Source organism: Hyperolius riggenbachi, chromosome 1 (assembly GCF_040937935.1).
Source record: "Hyperolius riggenbachi isolate aHypRig1 chromosome 1, aHypRig1.pri, whole genome shotgun sequence".
NCBI classification, from domain to species: Eukaryota; Metazoa; Chordata; class Amphibia; order Anura; family Hyperoliidae; genus Hyperolius; species Hyperolius riggenbachi.
The window spans coordinates 551,508,123-551,534,944 of NC_090646.1; the positions used below are offsets into that span (position 1 = coordinate 551,508,123).

Here is a 26,822-nt window from a genome sequence, read left to right on the forward strand (position 1 = left end):
AAGTCGAGAAGCTTTTTGTATCAGTTGTCCGCGAATTACTACTTTGTGAGCCGCCCATACCATGGCAGAAGATTGTTCTTGCCCTGAGTTGAGTTGATAATAGGAGGCTACGGCTTTATCAAGTTCTGTGACATAATTGGGGTCTGTTAAAAGGGTTTCGTTGAGCTTCCAAAAGTTGGGTCTGGGAGTGTTTACCCAATTAGAGAACGTGGCTAATACCATAGAGTGATCTGACCATGATATCTCAGAGGTATCTGCATCAGTGAGAGAAGAGATAAGCCCAGCAGCTATAAAAATAAAATCAATTTTGGAGTAGGATTTGTGGGGGTGCGAGTAGAAGGTGTGTATCTTTTCACCTGGGTGTAAAATGCGCCAAGTATCCCAAAGGTTGAAAGAATTTAGGATATTCATTAATGCGCGGGGGGGAGACAGGCGCTTTCTAAATGGTGAGGCAGGGCTTGTTAGTGATGCAGGGTCATCAATCTTGGTATTAAAGTCTCCGGCAAGCACAATGGTGCCCGAGCATTTGCTGAGCATAATGTTATGGAGTGATTTAAAGAAATTTACCCTTCCCTCTGTTGGCGCGTAGATATTAACTAGGGAGAACGAACGCGCTCCTATTGTCCCATTGACTATTAAGATATGACCATCTGAGTCTCTATAAGTGGAGCACATTTCAAAGTTCAGCCTTCTGTGGACGACAATAGCCAGCCCCGCCTTTTTGTTATTATTGGAAGAATAAAAGTGTGAGGGATAGTTTTTGTGCCAGAATTTGGGCTCTTTGCCTTTTTTAAAGTGCGTTTCCTGGAGCATCCAGATATCTCCTTTTTTCCTGCGGTATTCGTCTGAGGCTTGTCTGCGTTTCGCAGGCGAGTTTAGGCCCTTTACGTTGTGAGAAATAACCACCACTGGTTTTGGCGGGGTTTGTTGTCTCGGAGGAGGGCTAGCCATTGTCATCCACAAGTAGCCGCCATAAGTCATGCCAAAATATAAGATGCACTTTCTGTTTGCGTGTATAGTAGCAGTGAACCAAATAGTACTGTAAGCATTGAGCAGTTAGTAGGTTGGATATAAAGTTAGATACCCTATGCCAAATACGATTATACCAAGTTGCAGAAACCGAGTTAACTTTGATATATGAACAGGGGAATAACAAACATGGAGTGAACGAGAGGGAGGGAAGGGAAGGGGGAGGAGGGGGGTGACAACAAGGGTAGATGCAAGCCTTCATTAATGTTAGTAGTAAAATACAGAACATAAGCATTGAGGCCCACAGGATGGGTATATCACACCCATAATAAATGGCCATGTGTACTGCTATGTTAGCAGTCATCGGGGGTCGGACCATGTCTAGAAACGACGCGAACAGCGTATCAGCCCAGCTCAGTTCGGCCTAGAGTCGAGAACAGTTATGCCGACTCACTGAAGGTGGCTAATGTCATAAACAATAATAGGAACTCAGTAAATGAAAGTGCAAAGTTAATCAAACCGAGTTTGCTGGTGAGGTTTGACCTTTAGTAGAGCGCAGTCTGCTGGATGAGCGCACAGGCAGCGTGGTCCACTCCAACGCCGGTGGGGATCTGCGCGGGGTCCCAGGGGCTGGTGAGGATGTACTTTGATCATCTTGTGGAGCGGTGCGGGCTTCGATACATCTCGGAAGCCTAGGTATGTCGTCAGGGGAAGTTGCCGTTATTTGGGCCCCGTTATGGGTGACGATCAGCCTGAAAGGGTATCCCCATCGGTATTTGATGTTTTTTGCCAGCAGTGCCGTGGTTAAAGGTTTCATTGCACGGCGCCTTGTCAGCGTAATTGGAGAGAGGTCTTGATAGATCTGCATAGTGTAATCTAAGAAATCAATGGAGGGGAGATTCCGTGTTTTAGCGAGAATTGCTTCTTTTGTAGAGAAGTAGTGGCAGCGCAGTATGATATCTCTAGGAGTGGCTGTATCTCTTGGTTTAGATCTAAGAGCTCTGTGTATTCTATCGACTCTGTATTCTTCTTCAGGCATGCCAGGGGCCAAAAAGTGAAATAGTTCTGAAGCAAAGTCAGGGAGTTCAGTTACTGTTTCAGGCACAAATCTTATGCGCAGGTTGTTCCTGCGGTTTCTATTGTCATGATCTTCCTGCCCATCCTTAATAGAAGATATTTCAGTTCTGAGTTCTGCAATGTCAGCTTCTGCCTGATGAAGACTTTCCGTTAGCTTGTCCAGCCCTGTCTCTACAGTATTAACACGTTCTCCCAGTGCAGAAATCTCAGATTTGATTTCATTGATCACTTTGTTGTTAGCTGCACTAATAAGCTTTTCAATATTGCCCAGCAATGCAGATAAATCAGCTTTTGTAACAGTGTCTGCCTTACTTTGTGCGCTGGAGTTGTCTGGCGAAGAAGGAGCTGTGGCAGATTTTGCAGCGGCGCCATCTTTATTGCCTGCCGTCTTAGACTTCTTGTTGAAGAACTCAGAGATGGGAGCCTCCGGCTCGTTCGGTTTAGCTTTCGGAGGCATGGCTAAGGTGGTATCTGTGTCCGCAGTTGATTAGAGAGAGTTCCGTGCTCGTCGGCGAGTGCCCGGGCCGTCTGTCGCTGGGTGATCTGTGGAGCTCTTACTCCATGCGACTGCTCGCGGCGGCCTCCAGACTCCGCCCCCCGTTTCCATTTCTTCTAACTTGCGACAAAAAAAAAATGAAATCTGCCACGGACTCACCATGCCCCTCTCTGAATACCTTGAAGGGTCTACTTTCCAAAATGGGGTCATTTGTGGGGTGTGTTTACTGTCCTGACATTTTGGGGGGTGCTAAATTGTAAGCACCCCTGTAAAGCCTAAAGGTGCTCATTGGACTTTGGACCCCTTAGCGCAGTTAGGCTGCAAAAAAGTGCCACACATGTGGTATTGCCGTACTCAGGAGAAGTAGTATAATGTGTTTTGGGGTGTATTTTTACACATACCAATGCTGGGTGGGAGAAATATCTCTGTAAATGACAATTTGTTAATTTTTTTTACACACAATTGTCCATTTACAGAGATCTTTCTCCCACTCAGCATGGGTATGTGTAAAAATACACCCCAAAACACATTATACTACTTCTCCTGAGTACGGCGATACCACATGTGTGGCACTTTTTTGCACCCTAACTGCGCTAAAGGGCCCAAAGTCCAATGAGTACCTTTAGGATTTCACAGGTCATTTTGAGAAATTTCGTTTCAAGACTACTCCTCACGGTTTAGGGCCCCTAAAATGCCAGGGCAGTATAGGAACCCCACAAATGACCCCATTTTAGAAAGAAGACACCCCAAGGTATTCCGTTAGGAGTATGGTGAGTTCATAGAAGATTTTATTTTTTGTCACAAGTTAGCGGAAAATGACACTTTGTGAAAAAAAAACTATTGAAATCAATTTCCGCTAACTTGTGACAAAAAATAAAATCTTCTATGAACTCGCTATACTCCTAACGGAATACCTTGGGGTGTCTTCTTTCTAAAATGGGGTCATTTGTGGGGTTCCTATACTGCCCTGGCATTTTAGGGGCCCTAAACCGTGAGGAGTAGTCTTGAAACGAAATTTTTCAAAATGACCTGTGAAATCCTAAAGGTACTCATTGGACTTTGGGCCCTTTAGCGCAGTTAGGGTGCAAAAAAGTGCCACACATGTGGTATCGCCGTACTCGGGAAAAGTAGTACAATGTGTTTTGGGGTGTATTTTTACACATACCCATGCTGGGTGGGAGAAATAACTCTGTAAATGGACAATTGTGTGTAAAACAATCAAAAGATTGTCATTTACAGAGGTATTTCTCCCACCCAGCATGGGTATGTGTAGAAATACACCCCAAAACACATTGTACTACTTCTCCCGAGTACGGCAATACCACATGTGTGGCACTTTTTTGCACCCTAACTGCGCTAAAAGGCCCAAAGTCCAATGAGTACCTTTAGGATTTCACAGGTCATTTTTGTTTCAAGACTACTCCTCACGGTTTAGGGCCCCTAAAATGCCAGGGCAGTATAGGAACCCCACTAATGACCCCATTTTAGAAAGAAGACACCCCAAGGTATTACGTTAGGAGTATGGTGAGTTCATAGAAGTTTTTATTTTTTTGTCACAAGTTAGCGGAAATTGATTTTAATTGTTTTTTTCACAAAGTGTCATTTTCCGCTAACTTGTGACAAAAAATAAAATCTTCTATGAACTCACCATACTCCTAACGGAATACCTTTGGGTGTCTTCTTTTTAGAATGGGGTCATTTGTGGGGTTCCTATACTGCCCTGGCATTTTAGGGGCCCTAAACCGTGAAGAGTAGTCTTGAAACCAAATGTCGCAAAATGACCTGTGAAATCCTAAAGGTACTCATTGGACTTTGGGCCCCTTAGCGTACTTAGGGTGTAAAAAAGTGCCACACATGTGGTACCGCCGTACTCAGGAGAAGTAGTATAATGTGTTTTGGGGTGTATTTTTACACATACCCATGCTAAGTGGGAGAAGTATCTCTGTAAATGACAATTGTTTGATTTTTTTTACACACAATTGTCCATTTACATAGAAATTTCTCCCACCCAGCATGGGTATGTGTAAAAATACACCCCAAAACACATTATACTACTTTTCCTGAGTACGGCGGTACCACATGTGTGACACTTTTTTGCAGCCTAGGTGCGCTAAGGGGCCCAACGTCCTATTCACAGGTCATTTTGAGGCATTTGTTTTCTAGACTACTCCTCGCGGTTCAGGGCCCCTAAAATGCCAGGGCAGTATAGGAACCCCACAAGTGACCCCATTTTAGAAAGAAGACACCCCAAGGTATTCCGTTAGGTGTATGGCGAGTTCATAGAAGATTTTATTTTTTGTCACAAGTTAGTGAAAAATGACACTTTGTGAAAAAAAACCAATAAAAATCAATTTCCGCTAACTTTTGACAAAAAAAATCTTCTATGAACTCGTCATACACCTAACAGAATACCTTGGGGTGTCTTTTTTTCTAAAATGGGGTCACTTGTGGGGTTCCTATACCGCCCTGGCATTTTACGGGCCCAAAACCGTGAGTAGTCTGGAAACCAAATGTCTCAAAATGACTGTTCAGGGGTATAAGCATCTGCAAATTTTGATGACAGGTGGTCTATGAGGGGGCGAATTTTGTGGAACCGGTCATAAGCAGGGTGGCCTTTTAGATGACAGGTTGTATTGGGCCTGATCTGATGGATAGGAGTGCTAGGGGGGTGACAGGAGGTGATTGATGGGTGTCTCAGGGGGTGGTTAGAGGGGAAAATAGATGCAATCAATGCACTGGGGAGGTGATCGGAAGGGGGTCTGAGGGGGATCTGAGGGTTTGGCCGAGTGATCAGGAGCCCACACGGGGCAAATTAGGGCCTGATGTGATGGGTAGGTGTGCTAGGGGGTGACAGGAGGTGATTGATGGGTGTCTCAAGGTGTGATTAGAGGGGGGAATAGATGCAAGCAATGCACTGGCGAGGTGATCAGGGCTGGGGTCTGAGGGCATTCTGAGGGTGTGGGCAAGTGATTGAGTGCCCTAGGGGCAGATAGGGGTCTAATCTGATAGGTAGCAGTGACAGGGGGTGATTGATGGGTAATTAGTGGGTGTTTAGGGTAGAGAACAGATGTAAACACTGCACTTGGGAGGTTATCGGACGTCGGATCTGCGGGCGATCTATTGGTGTGGGTGGGTGATCAGATTGCCCGCAAGGGGCAGGTTAGGGGCTGATTAATGGGTGGCAGTGACAGCGGGTGATTGATGGGTGGCAGTGACAGGGGGTGATTGATGGGTGGCAGTGACAGGGGGTGATTGATGGGTGATTGATAGGTGATTGACAGGTGATTGACAGGTAATCAGTGGGTTATTACAGGGGAGAACAGATGTAAATATTGCACTGGCGAATTGATAAGGGGGGGTCTGAGGGCAATCTGAGCATGTAGGCGGGTGATTAGGTGCCCGCAAGGGGCAGATTAGGGTCTGATCTGATGGGTAACAGTGACAGGTGGTGATAGGGGGTGATTGATGGGTGATTGATGGGTAATTAGTGGGTGTTTAGAGGAGAGAATAGATGTAAACACTGCGCTTGGGTGGTGATCTGATGTCGGATCTGCGGGCGATCTATTGGTGTGGGTGGGTGATCAGTTTGCCCGCAAGGGGCAGGTTAGGGGCTGATTGATGGGTGGCAGTGACAGGGGGTGATTGATGGGTGGCAGTGACAGGGGGTGATTGATGGGTGATTGACAGGTGATTGACAGGTGATCAGTGGGTTATTACAGGAAAGGACAGATGTAAATAATGCCCTGGCGAATTGATAAGGGGGGGTCTGAGGGCAATCTGAGCGTGTAGGCGGGTGATTGGGTGCCCGCAAGGGGCAGATTAGGGTCTGATCTGATGGGTAACAGTGACAGGTGGTGACAGGGGGTGATTGATGGGTGATAGGTGATTGGCAGGTGATTGACAGGTGATCAGTGGGTTATTACAGGGAAGGACAGATGTAATTAATGCACTGGCGAATTGATAAGGGGGTCGGGTCTGAGGGCAATCTGAGCGTGTGGGCGGGTGATTGGGTGCCCGCAAGGGGCAGATTAGGGTCTGATCTGATAGGTAACAGTGACAGGTGGTGATAGGGGGTGATTGATGGGTGATTGATGGGTAATTAGTGGGTGTTTAGAGGAGAGAATAGATGTAAACGCTGCGCTTGGGTGGTGATCTGATGTCGGATCTGCGGGCGATCTATTGGTGTGGGTGGGTGATCAGATTGCCCGCAAGGGGCAGGTTAGGGGCTGATTAATGGGTGGCAGTGACAGGGGGTGACAGGGGGTGATTGATGGGTGATAGGTGATTGGCAGGTGATTGACAGGTGATCAGTGGGTTATTACAGGGAAGGACAGATGTAATTAATGCACTGGCGAATTGATAAGGGGGGTCGGGTCTGAGGGCAATCTGAGCGTGTGGGCGGGTGATTGGGTGCCCGCAAGGGGCAGATTAGGGTCTGATCTGATAGGTAACAGTGACAGGTGGTGATAGGGGGTGATTGATGGGTAATTAGTGGGTGTTTAGAGAAGATAACAGATGTAAACAATACATTTGGGAGGTAATCTGACGGCGGGTTTGCGGGCGATCTAATGGTGTGGGTGGGTGATCAGATTGCCCGCAAGGGGCAGGTTAGGGGCTGATTGATGGGTGGCAGTGACAGGGGGTGACAGGGGGTGATTGATGGGTGATAGGTGATTGGCAGGTAATTGACAGATGATCAGTGGGTTATTACAGGGAAGAACAGATGTAATGAATGCACTGGTGAATTGATAAGGGGGGGGGGGGGGGTCAGAGGACAATCTGAGTGTGTGGGCGGGTGATTGGGTGCCCGCAAGGGGCAGATTAGGGTCTGATCTGATAGGTAAAAGTGACAGGTGGTGATAGGGGGTGATTGATGGGTGATTGATGGGTAATTAGTGGGTGTTTAGAGGAGAGAATAGATGTAAACAATGGATTTGGGAGGTGATCTGATGTCGGATCTGCGGGCGATCTATTGGTGTGGGAGGGTGATCAGATTGCCCGCAAGGGGCAGGTTAGGGTCTGATTGATGGGTGGCAGTGACAGGGGGTGATTGATGGGTGATTGACAGGTGATTGACAGGTGATTGACAGGTGATCAGGGGGGATAGATGCATACAGTACATGGGGGGGGGGGGGTCTGGGGAGAATCTGAGGGGTGGGGGGGGTGATCAGGAGGGGGCAGGGGGCAGAGGGGGAGATAAAACAAAAAATAGCATTGACAGATAGTGACAGGGAGTGATTGATGGGTGATTAGGGGGGTGATTGGGTGCAAACAGGGGTCTGGGGGGTGGGCAGGGGGGGGGGGGTCTGATGGGTGCTGTGGGCGATCTGGGGCAGGGGGGGGGGGAAATCAGTGTGCTTGGTGCAGACTAGGGTGGCTGCAGCCTGCCCTGGTGGTCCCTCGGACACTGGGACCACCAGGGCAGGAGGCAGCCTGTATAATACACTTTGTAAACATTACAAAGTGTATTATACACTTTGTATGCGGCGATCGTCGGGTTAACATCCCGACGGCGCTTCCGTATGGCCGGCGGGATGTTGCGGCGGGTGAGCGGCGCCAGGCGGAGGCGGAGGATCGCGTCACGGATGACGCGATCGCTCCGCCCATGCCCCTACAAGGACCGCCGCCATTTGTCTATACGGCGGTCCTTGCGGGGTGCACTTCCCGGCCGCCAATTGTATATACGGCGGTCGGGAAGTGGTTAACCTGGTGACTCAACAATATTATGCCAGACTGGGCTCACAGTCTCTCTGTGTTTTTTTTCTCTCCACAAGTTCCAATATAGTCATGGATGTCTTTCAATTCAAAGAAAGCATTTAAACCTTTAAACCTTTTAACCAGGGCTGGCGCTACCATAGAGGCAAAGGAGGCAATTGCCCCAGGGCCCCAGAGCCTGTAGGGGCCCCCAATGGCTACAAGAGGAAAACATTTTTTTTCAAAAAGACCTTATAATTTTTGAGAAAATCGATTTTAAAGTCTCAAAGGAAAAAAAATACACATTTAAAAACCTGCCGACTTTAACGGTTAATAGCAAATCCACCATAAATGCTAGAAACCCTACATTTGCAGGATATGTTAAGGAGATCATTGGGAATAAGAGGAAAAAACTGTTTTTCAAAAAGACCTTATAGTTTTTGAGAAAATCAATTTTAAAGTTTCGAAGGAAAAAAGTATACTTTTAAATGTGGTAAATGTCACTTTTAGTAGAAAACCTAACGGTAGTGTAATTTTACATGTATCAAAAGAAAGAGCAATACATTTCCTTATGGGGTTTCCAGGGGGTCCCTACGCAGCCGCAGCGCTTTGGCCAGGGATCGCTATACAGCCGCAATATGGCTGTATAAAGATCCCTGGCATTTTTTCCTATTTTCCCAATTTTTTTTATGTTTAGAGTGTGGGAAGTTTTTAAAAAAAAATTATGTGGGGTCCCCCCTCCTGAAACTTTTTAACCCCTTGACCCCCATGCAGGTTTATTTTGCCCTGGGGCCCCATTGTTGCTTAACCTTCTGCCGCCCGCGTCACGCCAGTAGGCGTGGCCGCGGCGGCAGCCCCAGGACCGCCTAACGCCAATTGGCGTAAAGTCCTGGGGCTCTGTTTTGCATGAGATCGCGCGCATGGTGCGCGCGCATCTCATGCTCGGAGGGCGGAGCTCTGCCCCGCCTTCAGTCTCCGAGCGGCTATTGCCGCTCGGGAGACTGTTAGACGGCGATCACGCCGTCTATTTACTAGGTGCAGCGCTGCGATGAGCAGCAGCGCTGCACTGGGGACAGCCGTGTGACACGGCTGTCCCCATGGGGGACAAGAGAGCGATCGGCTCTCATAGGCAGAAGCCTATGACAGCCGATCGCCATAATTGGATGGCTGTGGGGAGGGAGGGAGGGAGGGAATAAACTTAAAGTGGTCTAACACCCAGCATTTCAACTTTGCTTTAAAAGATTGCTTACAGCTTATAAACTATTATGCCAGATTTTTTTTAGCAGAAATTCACTGAATGGATTAAACATGACATTTTAGTGCTGCATTTAGCTAGAAATCCTCCTCCGTGCTTGCTTGTTTAGTTACAAATGTATCTATCTACAATGTAACAAACAAACACTGCTTTGAGAGAACAAAGAGGGCTTCCCCGGCAGGCTTTTCAAAGGTCTATTTGTATTCCAAATAAAGATACATTTGTAACTAAAAGATAAGAACGGATGCGGATTCCTAGTTAAATCCAACACTAAAATGTCATGTTTAACCCATTCAGTGAATTTCTGCTTAAAAAAAAATCTGGCATAATAGTTTGTAAGCTGTAAGCAATCTTTTAAAGCAAAGTTGTAATGCTGGGTGTTAAACCGCAGGGGTTTTGAACAAAAAAAAAACAAAACAATATTTATTTTTAAAAAAATAAACATGGGGGGAGCGATCAGACCCCACCAACAGAGAGCTCTGTTGGTGGGGAGAAAAGAGGGGGGGATCACTTGTGTGCTGAGTTGTGCGGTCCTGCAGCTTGGCCTTAAAGCTGCAGTGGCCAATTTAGCTAAAAATTGCCTGGTCACTAGGGGGGTTTAGCCCTGCAGTCCTCAAGTGGTTAAACCGGCCTTGCTTTTAACCATTCTTACTGTAAAGCCTAGATTCTCAATGTGTGGTACGTGTACCCCAGGGAGTACTTCTGATGGTTCCAAGGCATACTCAGGCTTGATAAACTTAACCAAGAATAACAAATTTACAGTTTTACAAAATAATAAATCTTATTTAAACAACACCAAATTAGTGTTTTAGCTAATTAAAAGCAATAGTAAATGAGTGTAAATTGTTTAGAACCAATTATCTTCTACTACGATTAAATATATATTTGCCAAGGGGTACTTGTGATAATGTGTTCTAGGCTAGGGGGTACTTGGTGAGGAGAGGGTTTTAATAGGGGTATGTACCAATAAGATGTTGAGAAACACTGCTGTAAAGAACCTCATTCCTAAATAGCTGGCAAAAACTTTTTTCCTCCATGGCAGACCATGTCCCCTAGTCCTTTGCACAAGCCTAGGGACAAAAGCTCATCTGCAAACCTTTTATATTGCCTTCTGATGTATTTATACATGTTAATTAGATTTTCTGTATGGTCTTTTCTCCAGACTAAATAAGCCCAGTTTATCTAACCATCCCTGGTAAGTGAGACCTTTCATCCCTCTGATCAATTTTGTTGCTCGTCTCTGCACCTGCTCTAAAACTGCAATATCTTTCCTGTAATGCGGTACCCAGGACTGTATTCCATATTCCAGATATTTTAGATTCCATATTCCAGATGTGGCCTTACAGGAGAGCTATTATGCTAGCATCCTGAATTTTTATTTCCCTTTTAATACATATGATTATGTACAATACAATATGATTATTTAACTTTTGTCAATCACTACTCCTAGGTCCCTTTCCAAATTTGATGTCCCTATCGCTATGCCGTTTATATTGTTTGGTGCTATGACCAAGATGCATGACTTTACATTTTAAACACTGAAATGTATTTGTCAGTGTTGGAAGGATCCCTACTCTACTCACACTCTAATGCTGGGAATACACAGGTCGATTCTGGTGCTCGATTCTGTGCCCAATCGTTTTGCCCGCTCGATTATCGTATCTTCCGCTCGTTTTCCTTATCTTTTCCCAATTCAATTCAATGATGAATCGATCGGCAAAACGATCAAACGGCGATCGGACATGTCGGAAATCTATCGAGCCATCTTAATGGCTCAAAATCGAGCCGTGTATTCCCAGCATAACACTAACATTTTAGAACATAGTAGGGCCCAAGTCTTTAAAATGTATGTACATTTTTGTGACAAATTTTTTTTCTTTTTAATCTTGCACAAGACATTGTGTAATTTTGAAGTCATCTGAAGTGAAAGAGCAGGGAAAATGTAGTTAATGAATCAGGCCTGACATGACAGAAATTCACTTATTTCTCTATATTATTTTTCAGCAAGAACTATCCCTTGCAATAAATCACTTTGATCAGTATGACTGATGCACTGTTAATAAATTTAACAAAGGGTTAAAAATAAAAAGACAGAAGACATGAAACCAGACACGTGACACCTGGAATGTGACCTCTTTAGTGTTCTTCATAGCTTCATAAGTGCTTCTTTCCAAACACCTTCGCTCATACATATACTATTATCAAAACTCATTTCAGAAAACAAACAACTGAAAAAAAAGCATGGGAACACACTTGAGGTGAGATAAATCATGAGTTACAGCAGATAAGGGAATATAAATTATGAGTTAGGAGAGTTAAGACAGGTGTTGTGCGCAGACATCGGATGTTCCGTTTACCGTGACTTACGCAAAGTGAGTTGCGCAAATTGCACTTACATTGCTTATGTAACAGGAAATACAAGAGATACATGTGTACAGACTTGCTGCATACATTTCAGTAAACTTAATGTGCACACCCTACAGGTTTTTTGGGGTGAATATACCCTGAGAGAGATAAATTGTAAGACAAGATATGTAAGGAGAGATAAAGCTTGAGATAAGATAGATAGGCCCTTATTCACCTAACATCGGTAAGATTGCTGTGTGCAGGCAGCGTAATGGGCATTACCATAGGAAAGCACGCCTTAAGGCGCGTACACATGCCAGATTTTTTCAAACTACAGGTTGACAGACCCGCCCACAGGGCAGTCGTTCTGACGACAGTTGCACGTGAGTACAAGGTGTTGTCAGACTGATAAGACTGGTTTTGTCTGATTCGCTCGGTGGATCAGTCAAAACCAGTCTTATCAGTCTGACGACAGCTTGTACTCACATGCAACTGTCGTCAGAACGACTGCCCCGCGGGCGGGTCTGACGACCCATAGTTTGAAAAAGTCTGGCGTGTGTACGTGCCTTTACCCTGGTAAACTGTATGGCGCTAATGGGTTGATGGGCGGTGATCCCTAATGTTAAAACCAGTAAAATTCTTACAGCTGTGATAAATCATGAGCTAGAGTTTACATTTTACACTAGGGGGACAGTGCTGGAGGCAGCGAGGCGACAAGGCGGCGTTACTAGGCCGATTCATGAAAAGATTTAATTCTGAATCCAACCTGTGGTTTATGGTGGTTTATGGTGCCCAAAAGATCTCTCTCTCTTTGTTGATCTGCCCATAAATCGTCTAATGTATGGGCACCTTAAAGCGGAATATAACCCATTTCAACTTTGCTCTAAAACATTATTTACAGTATATTATATGCAACCAGCATTTTTTTTTTTACTAGACCAGCATTGGAAGGGTTACACAGGGCTTTAAAGTCCCTGGAGATTTTTGCAGACGCATCCGAACTTGAGTTAGATACTTTTTGTTTACACAAATGTATCTAAGTGTTTATTGTGACTCATCTCTCTCACTGAGAAGGAGTTGGAGGACAGCCAAAGAGTGTGTAACATTTCTAAATATATACATATAACTAAATAGAATGTAACTATCTGAACGTCTGCACGGAACTTAAAACCTCTGTGTTTAACCCTTCCAATGCTGGTCTAGTAAAAAAAAATGCTTTTTGCATATAATATGCTGTAAATAATGTTTTAGAGCAAAGTTGAAATGCAGGGTTATATTCCGCTTTAAGACAAGTTTGGTGAATTTCGTTGGAAATGATTTAAATGTTGTATTGTAAATACGATGTGAAAAAATAAGTAAGGATAACTCCTGAGAGGTTTTGTGAATGAACCCCAATCGCTTTGATGCAAATGAACTATTTATCCAATAGTAAAACCGTCCATATGACAGCTGCTTTTTTTGTAGACACATCATAGGATCAATGACAAGCCTATATTTTAAGAGCAATACATTGAATGTATGGCTACTGTGAGTGTACAGTGTAGCCATGACAATTAATAGTTAAAGCTATGAGTAAGTATCTTCCCTTAGATCTGCCGAAGCAAAGTTATACAGGCTTTCCCTATCAGTAACTGAAATCAAACAGTTACGCTAATCTACGGACATAAATGCACAAATACCGAACCTCACAGAATGCCAAGTAACAATACAAGCATTAAACTAAACAAACCACCCTTCCTCAAGATAACAGAGTATGGTCAAACAGCGTATCCACAACATTGTACTGACTGAATGATACATCTTGCTCAAGCTATGGGCATTGAAAGAGGTTGATGTTAACACAGGCTTCATAAATAGCAATGTAATCCTTGTGTTGTTAATCATATTCCACATCTTCGGGCATGTATACATTATCACAGTGTTTACAGACACTCATATAGCTGAACTAATCTTTGCCAAGTTACTTATTTAAAATGCATTTGCTGCATACTCAGTAGGAAGAGTCAGATTATCTGTTTAGCATCTGCTATATGGCATAGCTCTTTGCGGTGAGTGGCAATCCAACACACAAGGATCAGTGCAAAAAAATGTGTTAAAACGAAGCTGCGTATCTTTTTATATCAAGTGCTGAAGCATATAATTATCGCCCAAAGTGTTAGGTTAGCAGTTTCACCCAATCCTGACATACTCAGGTGCTCCATGGCAGAAATAGACAATATTTCACATTCTTGCTTGTGGGGAACAACAAGTTACAGCTTGTCTTGCCAGCTTCAGTGGGTTCCTGCAAGGCAGACGGCAGGTGTAGTAGTGCCTCTCTGTGTGGTTGCTCTGCTGCACTGATCTGCCCTGAATAAGTATCGGTGGCCACGGGTACAAATCTCTGTGCATTCTGTGTCTGCCATTATACTGAATCTGGTAATAATTCCTATTGTGTAGTAACAGCAACCTCTATTTCTTATGAACAGGAACACAGATTCTTCTAAACACCCATATGCAATTAAGTTTTTCTCTTGAGATTTCTCCTAAAAGATAATTTTTTATCTTCCATTCAAAATAATTTATAAATAAAAAGTACCAAAAAGTAGGCATAGGTGTATTAAGTATATAAAGAGGATCTGTAACCAAGGATTGAATTTCATCCCAATCGGTAGCTAGATACCCCTTTCCCATGAGAAATCTTTACCTTTTATTGACTAGATCATCAGGGGGTCTGTATGTAATATTGTGGTGAAACTCCTCCCACAGCGTGTGATGTCAGGACCTAGGTCCTGACAGTTTCCTGTCTGTGAACCCTGTTGCACTGTGGGAAATAACAGCTGTTACAAACTGCCACGCAACCAGTATCTCCCGCTGTGCATATGTTTATCTATAAAAAACAACCTTTTAGCCTATCGCATTGTTAGGGGCTAGAGTTATAGATAATGGCAGTTGGTATATTTATCGTTGAGAACAAAACATCCATATAGGGAAACATTCCAAAAAACTAAAGACTAATCAACTTTATTGGGACACAAAATGTAAACACTTAAAACCAAAATCAGCTGTGGGGGTCCACAGAGCATATATAGCATATAGCAGTACAATTCAATTGAACAACACAACAGGCAATTATTGTAAATGGTCCAAAAGAGAGTGTGCCAAAAAAGCACAAAGCAAATCTACACTCTATAAACCACTGGCCAATCAATTAATCAAAAAATACAACACCTCCAAGCAATGAACCACATGTCCTGAACTGGTCAAGGAGCATCTCTAAGTATAAACCAATTACTACCTTAATGTGAATGCTGCTGTAGTTAGGTGCTCCCTCATGCATTCTGCACTATCATGCTTCTCAAGAGGCCTCCAACCGCGCTTCCCCAACCTCAGGAAAAGTGCAAGGTTGGAGAATAAAAGGCAAAACACCTTTTTCCACCCTCCACCAATCTAGTAAATAGTGTATTGTAGTCTACATTAGTTTTGCTGGTATCAATAACAAATTGATAGGATACATACAGAAACAATTTTGTTTCTCAAAATAAGTCCATAAAGGATACAAAAAATTACTACCAGGCCAGTTACACCTCACTGGCCCAGATGCTCTGAAACCACATAACAAACCCTTCCTACAATCAATATGAGGGGTGTGTAGTCACTTCATAAAATTCTGTCCTGAAACACATGCACGGCAATGGAATAGTTTCGATTGCATGCATGTTGTGCAGAGCGGTACGGAGCAATCGGAGAATCTGCAGCATGGTGCAGATTCTCGCATTGGACACATCCGCCCGCAGCTGCATCCCATCTCCTCAATTGACTTCCGCATCAGGAGATGCGGAAGTGATGTGGTCGCCAGTGGAAGTGTTGCGATGTGGCTAGGTAGCCGCATTTGCATCACTATCCCCTTGGAAACGGGCCCTAATCTAAAACATTTACAGCTTAGTTAGCACATCAATAGCACCTGCTATCTTATTGTTATTCTGTTCAGTGCCCATTTAGGTGTTAAAATCATTATTCATACCACTAGGCCTAATGCCCGTTTAAAAACGGGCGCTAGGCTTTCCTTATAAGCCACGCACGGCAGTGCTCTCCACCCCGCGCATGCGGCCGCACTTCCCTGCCGCGCCCACACGGACGTGTTCCCAATCCCTGCTCCCTCTGTCCTCGTCTCCGTCCTCGCTCCCTCTGGCCCCGTCCTCCTCCTGTCCCCCTCCTCCTGTTGTCTACACATGTGCAGTAGCGCAAAACCACGGACGGACAGACAGGAGTAGGATGATGCAGGGACAGTTAGGGCCCTTTTACACTTAATCAGTTGCTCTCAGTTAAAACGGAAAGAAAACTGATTTTCAAAGTAATGCCCATGTTTTCCTATGGCACCTTTCACACTTAACACGTTTTAACTGAAATCTTCTTCCCAATGCACTGCTATGGAAAAAACACGTACCAACGCGCACTAATGCACACTAACGCATACCAACTGATTAAGTGTAAAAGGGCCCTTAGGGATTATTATAGAGGATTCCTAAATTAATCTAGTAATTTAATGTCTCATGACATGCAGGGACGGAAGCCACGTGGTGAGTGGCCGTACAGCGCTTGTACATTGAAGAGCAGTGAAGAGGACCTGTCCTGCCACTGAAAGAGGGTAATGTATAATGCTCCGCTGTCGCTCTCCGTTACACATACAGGACAGATTCTGCGCCTAGTACAATAAAGTTACGCCCCTACTTCAGCAGCATACATGCAAATTTGGGGAGCTTCTGCACAATCATTATAACATAAATAGAACCTGTTCCATTCCACATGTTTTATTTTCTTTTATCCCTTAGCTGCTGTGCACACGAGATTCAATACAGCTAAAAAGGATGTGGCTGGCAGTCTCCTCTGACTGCACCGGTCTTCAGCAGACAGGGCAAAATGCTGTATGAAAGCCTGGATGCCCACAGGCCTGTAGACTCACACTGGTGTTGAATGTCACATTTCCAAAAGGCTAACCATGCGCTGGCAGCATTTTATGGATGGACTCCATAGCAGGTCACTGACACTCTTCATGCATTTAGCAAGCTTTTTAGGAAACCTGTCTGAAGATCGCTATAAGCCAAAAACGGCATCCTTCATCAGAGGAAGCCAGAAAACATGCCCAGGAAATGCTTTGTAAACACTGGCTGAATGCTTTATAAGAAAAAAACCCTGCCTTTGAAGCTTTGTCACTGAAGTGACAGGGAATATCTACGGTACATGTACAGCTATGCTCAGCAAATGCTTCTGATAAATGCCAAAGCCGTGTACCCATAGATCGGGTATCGAAGAATGATCACTCCGCCGATCCATCTGCCTAATCTGCTACTGTCCTTTGCAGCTGCAAAAACAAACTATCCCGTAAACAATTGAAAACCGCCGTGGGAGTCTATGGCGATCTTAATGCATACCTCCCAACATTTTGATAGAAGAAAAAAATAATGTAATAAAAAAAGTGCTTCATTTTTACAATAATTATGTATAAATGATTAAGTCAGTGTTTGCCCATTGTAAATATTTTAAATCCCTGATTTACATTCTGATATTTATCACATGGTGACATTTTTACTGCTGGCAGGTGATGTAGCTGTTGCTTCCTTTTTTGGCAGTTGGAAACAGCTGTAAACAGCTATTTCCCACAATGCAACAAGGTTCACAGTCAGGAATCTGCCAGGAGTACCATGGTCCTCAGAGTTTCTTGTGGGAGGGGATTCACCACAATATCAGCCATACAGCGCCCCTTGATAATCCATTTGTGAAAAGGAATAGATTTCTCGTGTAAAAGGGGGTAACAGCTACTGATTGGGATGAAGTTCAATACTTGGTCATGGTTTCTCTTTAAGCCATGCCCCTGACACACCCCTAATCACGCCCCTGACACACCCCTAATCATACGTAGCATAAAGATTTCTTAAGAAAAATATTATTATTTTATAATTCAAACTACACTGGTGCTTTACATCCTGTTTCATTTTCCTTCATTTAAACACTTGAAAATAAGAAATATACCAATTTAAAGGATGGGAATAATTCCTTTGTACAAGCAAAGTGTAAGGCTTGGTCTAAATTATATTTAACTGTAGTGGGTATAATAAATTTAATTAAAATAGTCCTGTTACCCAAATTTCTCTACGTCCTACACCACTCCCCGATCTACATTCCCCAATCAGTCTTTAAAAAATTTAGGGGATCTATCCTCTCCTTTATCTGGAACCACAAGAGGCCTCGTGTTAAACATTCCCTCCTAATAAACCCAAATGGCCTTGGGGGCCTGGCTCTTCCCTCAGTGCAGCACTACTACCTGGCGGCACAGCTCCAACACATAGCCACTTGGTTCTCTATGGAGGGCCTCTATAACCCTGAAGCCCTAGGATACAACAACAACTTATCAAAAGAAAGTATAGCCCTTGATCTCCTACGCGAATATATTCCCCCCAGTAAATCAAACAACACAATTATAGCCCAAGCCCTTAAAGTATGGAAGCGGGTAGGTGGTTTGTACAACTCCTCCACCTATGACTATCACACCCCTCTCTGGCATAACCCGCACTTTCCTGAATTCAACTCCATCCCAGACCCAATCTTTTGGGAAAGAATTGGTGTTGCATTCTTAGGTAATGTAACAACTGGTCATGCCCTCACCCCCTTTACCTCCCTCCAAAACCACCACCCCGAAAATGCATCCCAATTTTTTAGATACCTACAATTGAAACACGCCTACACTACACAATTTAAAAATGCACCAGTCCACATTGAACCCCATAATATACTACAGCTGATCGAAAAGGGCCCGACCAAACATCAAATAGGCGATATTTATAAGGAATTAATAACAAAAGAAGCATGTGATCTTACCCTCGGGTCCAAGGGAAAGTGGATTGCGGAGGGGTTGCAGCTAGAGGAAGATGACTGGGATGACGCTCTAGAAGCTGTAAAGAGGGTCTCCCTATGCGTTAAGGACCAGGCTACCCAGCTCTATATCCTGCATCAAGCCTATCTGATCCCCTCACGTGTGGTCAAATACAACCCCAATGCTAGTAGGCTATGCCCAAAATGTAGCCTCGACTCCCCCTCCTTCTACCACCTAATTTGGAGTTGCCCCCACATTTCTTCCTTTTGGAAACAAGTAATTAAATTTTTGCATGATAAGATGGGTTCCCCAGTAACACTAGACCCAATATTATGCATTCTAGGAGTTATCCAAGACGAAGCCATGCAGCCGTGTATTAAATCCTTTATTCGTGAGACTCTATTTGCGGCACGACAGGAGATAGCCTTGAAATGGCTGTCCCCTGCCTCCCCGCTTCTTTCTAACTGGATAAAGAGATTGGAGGATGGTCTGGCCTACAAGAAGCTAGTTTATACACACAGGGGTCGTATCACTCAATTTCATCTCATATGGGACCAATGGGAAAGCAGGAAATAACTCCAACTGCTGTTATCATGCGTCTGCCTCAGTATTGCATAACACTGCATGACATTCAATATTCTGAACTGCAGTAAAATACCAGTACCTGCTGTAATATAGTCATGCTGTGCAACTCTTTTATTGCACATAATCCCCCTTATCTGTAATAACCTGCACCTTGCCAGAATGTTAATTTGCAAAATATTAAGACCCCATTGGAATGTATCTTTGTCTACAATAACTCTGTATGGTTGTATCCCTGCACGTTCTTCAACTTCCATCCTGTTGCTAATGCATTGTTGCCTGTACTTACTTTATATGCTTCAATAAACTTTGTTGGTTAAAAAAAAAAAAGGATGGGAATAAAGTCAAACAAAGAAAGAAAGTTGCAGCAGGTTGGCACTACAGTATAAACCTACAGTGTTGAGCTGTGCACTGATAAGTGGTTTGTGAACATGTATCCTCTCAAAAAGGTGCCAGCAGCATGCTCTAGCATTAAGTCTTGCAAACTGACATTCTGTAGAAGGAGGAACGCTGGCACTGCGGTAAAGCACTAGACTTTTTAATGGGTGTAGCTGTGCATCAACGTGCAATGTTTAACATGTCCTTAAAAATTGTTTAAAACAGTGTTGTGTGAAATTGCGAAAAACGATCAACCCTCACAAAAAATGATTGCGCAAATTGCGTTGTGGGTACGGATCTTTAGTACCCTATTCTATTTTCCTGATTGTCTTGGTCTAAAGTAACTGGTCTACCCTCTAGCAATCCGGTGGGACAAGTCACTCTAAAGGGAGCCAATAACTGTCCAATTTCTAGCGAAAAATGCTAAGTAAAATCGTTCACTACACCATCAATGAACCAATCTTTGCTTCCTATCTATCACAACCACAAGAAAATCCAAATTAGCGGCCACCTTTACCCAACACAGACAGGGGTTGGTACTGGGCCTTGTACTCGTCAATGTATTTACTAATGACCTAGTAGATGAAGTAGTAGAAAGTAATATTGCTATGTTTGCAGATGACACAAAGTAGTGCAAAATTATCAGGAAGATGGCGACATTGCAGAAGGATCTGGACAGGATGTCTATATGGGCAGGTAAATGGCAGATAAAATTCAATGTTAAAAAAATGTAAAGCCATGCTTCTTGTTTGTACCAATGGTCTAGCACTTTACAAAATAAATGGGATATAGATGTGGACATCAAACTTACAGAGGGACTAGGAATACTCGTAGACAACAAGTTAAAGAGAACCCGAAGCAGATTGTCTAAATCTTAATAGGACACAGAGGCATGTTCTCTGCACAATGGCATGCCTCTGTGTCCTGCTGCTGCCGCTGCCAGTCCATCCAGGCTTTGCTGTCCCCCTGAAAAATAGCACTAGGCTAGCGACAATCTGCTTCTAATCGGAAGCTAAGCCGTGACCCAGGAAGTACTTCGGGGTCGCGGCTTAGCTTCCGATTGGAGGAAGCTTACGGAGGCGGGGAGCGACGGGACAGAGGCGGGAGCCATTATTATTATTATTATTTTTTATTTATATAGCGCCAGCATTTTCTGTGGCGTTGTACAATAGCATACAAGGTATAACAATACAGAGTATGTGATACAACACTTGATACAAGACAAGAGGGTATAACAGCTAATACAGTGAACACATGAACTACATGTTTTTACAAAAGGTCGGGGGTATGTACACCCATTACACAGCATTGAGAGACAAAAGGCCTTACAATCTAAACATTTAAAGGACTTACGAGCCCAAAACAGGAAAAAAATGTCTTTACCTGTATGAATTTGTAACGCACGGAGGACGCCATCCGCGCCCTACGTAGCGAGGATCGGGGAGGGAGGCCCTAGAGCTGCGCAGCCGCACTCGCATCGGTGCGGACTGCGCAGCCGCGGCCTCCTCCGGCGGCCATATTTGAGGAGGAAGGAGCGCACGACCCGGGCTGTGGGGTCGGGGTCCGGCCGGGGGGAGCAAAAGTAGCGGGGACCCGGCGGAGCTGCACGGAGGGCGCGGATGGCGTCCTCCGTGCGTTACAAATTCATACAGGTAAAGACATTTTTTTCCTGTTTTGGGCTCGTAAGTCCTTTAAGGTATAGCACAGTAGGTAAAGGGAAGCTGTGTGTGGAAAGGTAGAAATGGTGGTTAGTGGGCAGGGTCCTAGGTAGGAGAGTATGCTTGTCTGAAGAGGTGAGTTTTCAGATTGCGCCTGAAAATAGTAAGTGTGGTTGAGTGGCGGATGTGTTGAGGGAGAGTGTTCCAGAGGAGGGGAGAAGAGCAAGAGAAGTCTTGCAAGCGGGAGTGGGAAAAGGTGATGCAATGGAGGAGGCAGGGGAGGCGCACGGTGATTGACAAATCAAGGTAAACAGAAGGCTAGCGGCAAGCAGATTGTCTTTGAGCAGAGAACATGCCTCTGTGTCTTATTAAAATTTAGAAAATCCGCCTCGAGTTCTCTTTACATAATCATATTTAATGCCAAGCAGCTGCAGCTAAAGCAAATAACGTGTTGGCATGCATTAAAAGGCAAATAGAAACTTGGGATGCTATCATTATATTTTCACTATTTAGCTCTCTAGTAAGGCCACATCTGGAATATGGAATTCAATTCTGGGCACCACATCACAGGAGAAACATTGCAGTTTTACAGAAGTTGCAGAGACAAGCAACACAATTTATCAGAGGGATGGAGGATCTCACTTACTAGGAAATATTAGATACACTGGGCTTAGCTAGTCTGGGGAAAAGACATCTTAGAGGAGATCTCATTAACATGTATAAATACATCAATACATCAGAGGACAATATAAAAGGTTGGCAGATGAGCTTTTTGTCCCCTCTACTCAGAGGTGTGGCTATTACAGACACTCACCCAGCACTCCTGTTCATTATTAGGAGAGGGGGGTATAGTTATGGTGGTAGGCGTGGCATTGCGGAATGCAGAGCAGTGGCTTGTGGGAAGGGTGGTCAAGACAGTGAAAAGCCAGAGTGAAATGTGGAGAAGAATTATGATTGAATTTGTGGAAACTGATAACTCCCATAAAACTGAGATGATACTATGAACCAAAGTGTCCCAAATGCTCTTGTTTGAATGCGGCTATGTTTCATTGTATTTGGAGTTGCCCAGTAATCTCAGGCTTCTGGCAAAAAGTGGTTCAGTATGTCAAACAAATGTGTAAGATGCAATTGGAATCGCTTCCTCTGTTACTTCTGTTTAACTATGAGGAAACTCAGCCAGGGGTAGAGGGGGAAGCACAGTCAACTACAAAGGGTATGAGCAAATTAGCCCATCTGGTTTTAATTGCAGCTAGAAAGGTGATCTATAACAGTGTTTCTCAACATGTTATTGGTATGTACCCCTTTTAAAACCCTGAACTCACCAAGTACCCCCTAGCACAGGGATGTCAAACCGGTCCTTCGAGGGCCGAGGTCCTCACACATTTTTGACACAGCTCAAATTAATTGATGGGTTTGAATCAGGAAAGGCGTGGTCCATCAGGTAGAACACATTCCTCTCTTTCTCAGTCCATCCTAAACACTGGCATGGAACTGGCCTTCCAGGCCTGGAGTTCGACACCTGTGCCCTAGCATAATAAACATTATCACAAGTACCCCTTGACAAATATATATTTAATCGTAGTACATGAGAATTGGTTTGAAACAATTTCCAAGCATTTACTACTGCTTTCAATTAACTAAAATACTAATTTAGTGTTGTTTAAATAAGATTAATCATTTTCTAAAACTCTACATTTGTTATTCTTGGTTAAGTATATCAAGCCCGAGTACCCCCTGGAGCCATCAGAAGGACCCCGGGGTACGCGTACCACACGTTGAGAACCTCTGATCTATAATAAGTGGATTTATCCGAGCACTCCAACAGTCTGGGACGTAAAGGAGGCAGAGCAGTAAATAATGGCGCACAGCGCCTATGCATAAAAATGGCGCCGCATTAAAAAGATACGCTTATCGCTATTTATCGTTAGTACTGCATAATAATGGCACACAAGGAAAAAAGAAGAAAAACGGTGCACGGTAACGTTATTTATCAATAGCGCTGTTCATATGCCAAACAGCAGACGTTATTGCGCACAGTAACGTGAGTTATCAATAGCGCCCTACATAAGCCAAACTGCAGACGTTATTTAACTGCAAAACGGTGAATGGATTTAATGTAACACTGTCAAGGTTAGGGTTAGGCACCACCAGGGGAGATTTAGGGTTAGGCACCACCAGGGAGGTCTTAGGGTTAGGCACCACCAGGGGGGTGCTTAGGGTTAGGCACCACCAGGGGGGGTCTTAGGGTTAGGCACCACCAGGGGGGTGCTTAGGGTTAGGCACCACCAGGGGGGGTCTTAGGGTTAGGCACCACCAGGGGGGTCTTATGCTTAGGCACCACCAGGGGGTGCTTAGGGTTAGGCACCTCCAGGAGGGTGGTTAGGGTTAGGCACCACCAGGGGGGTGGTTAGAGTTAGGCACCACCAGGGGGGTCTTAGGGTTAGGCACCACCAGGGGGGTCGTAGAGTTAGGCACCACCAGGGGGGGTTTAAGGGTTAGGGATAGGTACAGAGAGGGTTCTGTGTGTTAACGCTAAATAACGATAAGGTTCTAATGCTAAATAACTATAAGGCTTTAGCGTTAAATAGCGATAAGCAACAAACGGATTAGCGGCAACACCGTGCGCCATTATTCGCATGCACCATTTTCAGATGGATCCAAAGGAGGAGCTTCTGCATTTACACTACCTGGATAGATTCGACGCAATTAACCACAAAGACAAGAAAACAAAGTATTTTTTCAAAAAATGGAAACCATTTATTATAATGACTTATACACAACAGGAAATGCAGGACTTGATTGAACATTTTAAGTTCACGAAATGGTATCTCAGGGAACATTTGTTGGGCTCTTTGGGTAAATTAGATATTTCAGTCGGTCACTAAGGTTTTTCTTTGATTGGGAATGACAGGGGGGGGGGGGGGGGTAGAGGGTTTGGGGGTAGAGGGGTTTTACAGTTTAGATACTTCAACGGATATTTAGCCTTGTATATGTATAAGTTTTGGAACAATGTGTGCAACGTATAGTGATCCTCATGAACATACTCCTGTAATTCGTTGTACCTTGTTTCGATATTATGGGCAAGGGGGTGTTATATTGTTCAAAATTACATTAAAATTTGTAAAAAAAAACAAAACAAAAAAAAAACTGAGATGATTCTTTGGGGGTTTGGGGAGATGCCAGCCCACATCTCTGATAGGTAGAGAATAGGGGGAAAATGGAATTAAACTTAAAGACCCCAAACCACTGAAAACCAAACACTCCAGGCAGAGTGGGTATCCTAAATAAAAACTTCACCAAGGACTAAACGTCATTCCAATCAGTAGCTGATACTCCCTTTCCCACGAGAAATCTTTACCTTTTCTCAAATAGTTCATCAGGGATGTCTGTATGGCTGATATTGTGGTGAAACCCCTCACATGTGTGATGTCATGACCACAAGGTCCTGACAGTTTGCTGTCTGTGAACCTTGTTGCATTGTGGGAAATAATGTATTTTTCCAACTGCCAATCAAGCAGTATGTTCCTCTGTACAAAGAACACTCAGAAACTAACATTCTGCACAGATCACCTCACAGAACTAATGATGTCCCCACCTGTGATACATTTGACTGTAAATCCCAGGAGAGGAAAGATTTTAAAATGGCCAAACACTGACTAAATAATCTATAAAGTAATATTGTGAACAATAATCAATTTTATTCATTATGTTATTTGCACTACAGTTCCTCTTTAGGCTTCAAGTTGCACACAAATAATAACTATAGATAGCAATAATGATACAGTATGATATAGAATGGAAATTCCTAATGACCTTACAATTTTCATATCCACAAGAACAGTTACAGGGACAACTGTTCAATGCCTGTACCCATTCCCAGAAATCGGTGTCAGTGCCAGTTGGGAGTGGACAGTTAGTATCACCAAAAAGGCAAAATCACAATTTTATAATAAAAGTGTTCCTCTTACATAGCCTTCTGAACTGCCTATGTAAAGTATGTAAACTGCCTGTGTACACTTCATGTGTTACATATCACAGCTTGTAAGCAACTGTCTATTTACACACCACAATGTACAAATACATTAAAATAACACACTTTGCCACTTTAGCCCTAGATGACAGCACATACACTGCTAAACCTGACAGATGGGCTAGTGACATTGTTCCACAGCAGGCAAAGTGCCTACAGTGACTGGAAGCACTGTGCTCTCCAACAGGGGGCAACAAGATTATACATGTATGATCCACCTTGTAAGATCCAACATACCCCATATATGTAGACATCAATGGGAAGGACATCAATGGGAAGGACATCAGGAAACAGCCTCTCTCAAACCCATAAGATGCCTTCTCTGCTTGTCAGACATAATACAATGTAGCATAGAGACGAGTCCTCCTAATAGCTTAATAACAGGTACCCTGCAGCCCCTGGGCAGATAAGACACATCCTCTGCCGTCCTGGGATGTGGTGTGAATATGAATGCCTGTTGTCTCCATAGACGCTGTACATGGGATGCTCTAATAATAATACACGCTGGTGATCATTTGCATCTCCAGCCCCTGCCCATCACTGCTTGCCTGGATGCACTGGCATCCTATTCATTCATACACTGGAGAACCAGGCTGCGAATTCACATCTCCAATAGCAGAACTTTCATCCTTCATCCCCACTGAGAGCTTAGCCCATATGTGGCAGTGAGTGGTGGGTGAGAAGGAGGAGGCAGTGGCAGGGATCATCTCTATCATGGACCACTGACACCGACATGATGCTCAATGCTTACCGTCCCAGCTCGGACTCCAGCTCATAGTAACGGGCCAAGGTGTCCTTGTTGGAACCATCGATCCAGTAATCGGGCGCAGCGCTGGCAGACCTGGACGAAGTGGAGGAGGTAGAGGAGTAGGCTGTGGAAGAAGAGGAGGAAGACGAAGACGAGGAGGGCAGAGTGACTTTCAGCATCTCGAGAAGGTAGCGGAGGACAGGGCTGCCAGGAGGGGACTGAGCTGCTGGAAACAGTACAAGCTCAGATCCTCAATCAATAGAGCAGAAATCCCAGCCAATGGAGCAGCTGCATAAGGAGGAGGCAGGCTCACTGTGTGCCCGGGTCCCCTCCGAAGTGCATTGCATCGCAAAGCGAGCATCCTCGGCTTCCCTTCAGACAGAAATGGCACTTGCTTGCCCCCCGCTGGCCACCAGGTGGTGCTGTACCCGTGTAGATATTACTGTGCATGCTGCTGCTAATCAAGCTGATCAAGATCTCATCCTGTATCTGCTGTCACCAAAGTGCACAGCTTTTTATTTTCCTGTCCAAAATGTATTTTTTTTTGCAGGAGGGACACTTCTTATTTTATAACTAGAAAAAAAACCTCAAAATGCGTGACTCATTTTCGCCCATAGAGCCAAATTAATCCATGCCATGCACTGATGAGGATCAAACAATCCGAAACAGTCTGTATGCATGTTGGATTATTATGGCTCTCTACAAATTAACAAGCTGACACATCATTGCATTCCAGCGGTTC

The 26,822-nt window shown here is 44.2% G+C and overlaps 1 protein-coding gene across 2 annotated transcripts in view; it reads right to left on the reverse strand.

The window, feature by feature from the left end:
- Positions 1-26,447, reverse strand: part of CAMK4 (calcium/calmodulin dependent protein kinase IV) — a 223,558-nt gene extending 197,111 nt beyond the window's left edge. The window contains exon 1 of one of the 2 annotated variants that reach the window (XM_068247354.1): positions 26,084-26,447. In XM_068247354.1, the coding sequence (XP_068103455.1) occupies positions 26,084-26,259 (176 nt within the window). In that variant the 5' untranslated portion in view covers positions 26,260-26,447. Of the gene's footprint in view, positions 1-25,569; positions 25,626-26,083 lie in introns of those variants that run through there. The other variant, XM_068247356.1, reaches the window with a different exon arrangement.
- Positions 26,448-26,822: the final 375 nt, after the last annotated feature.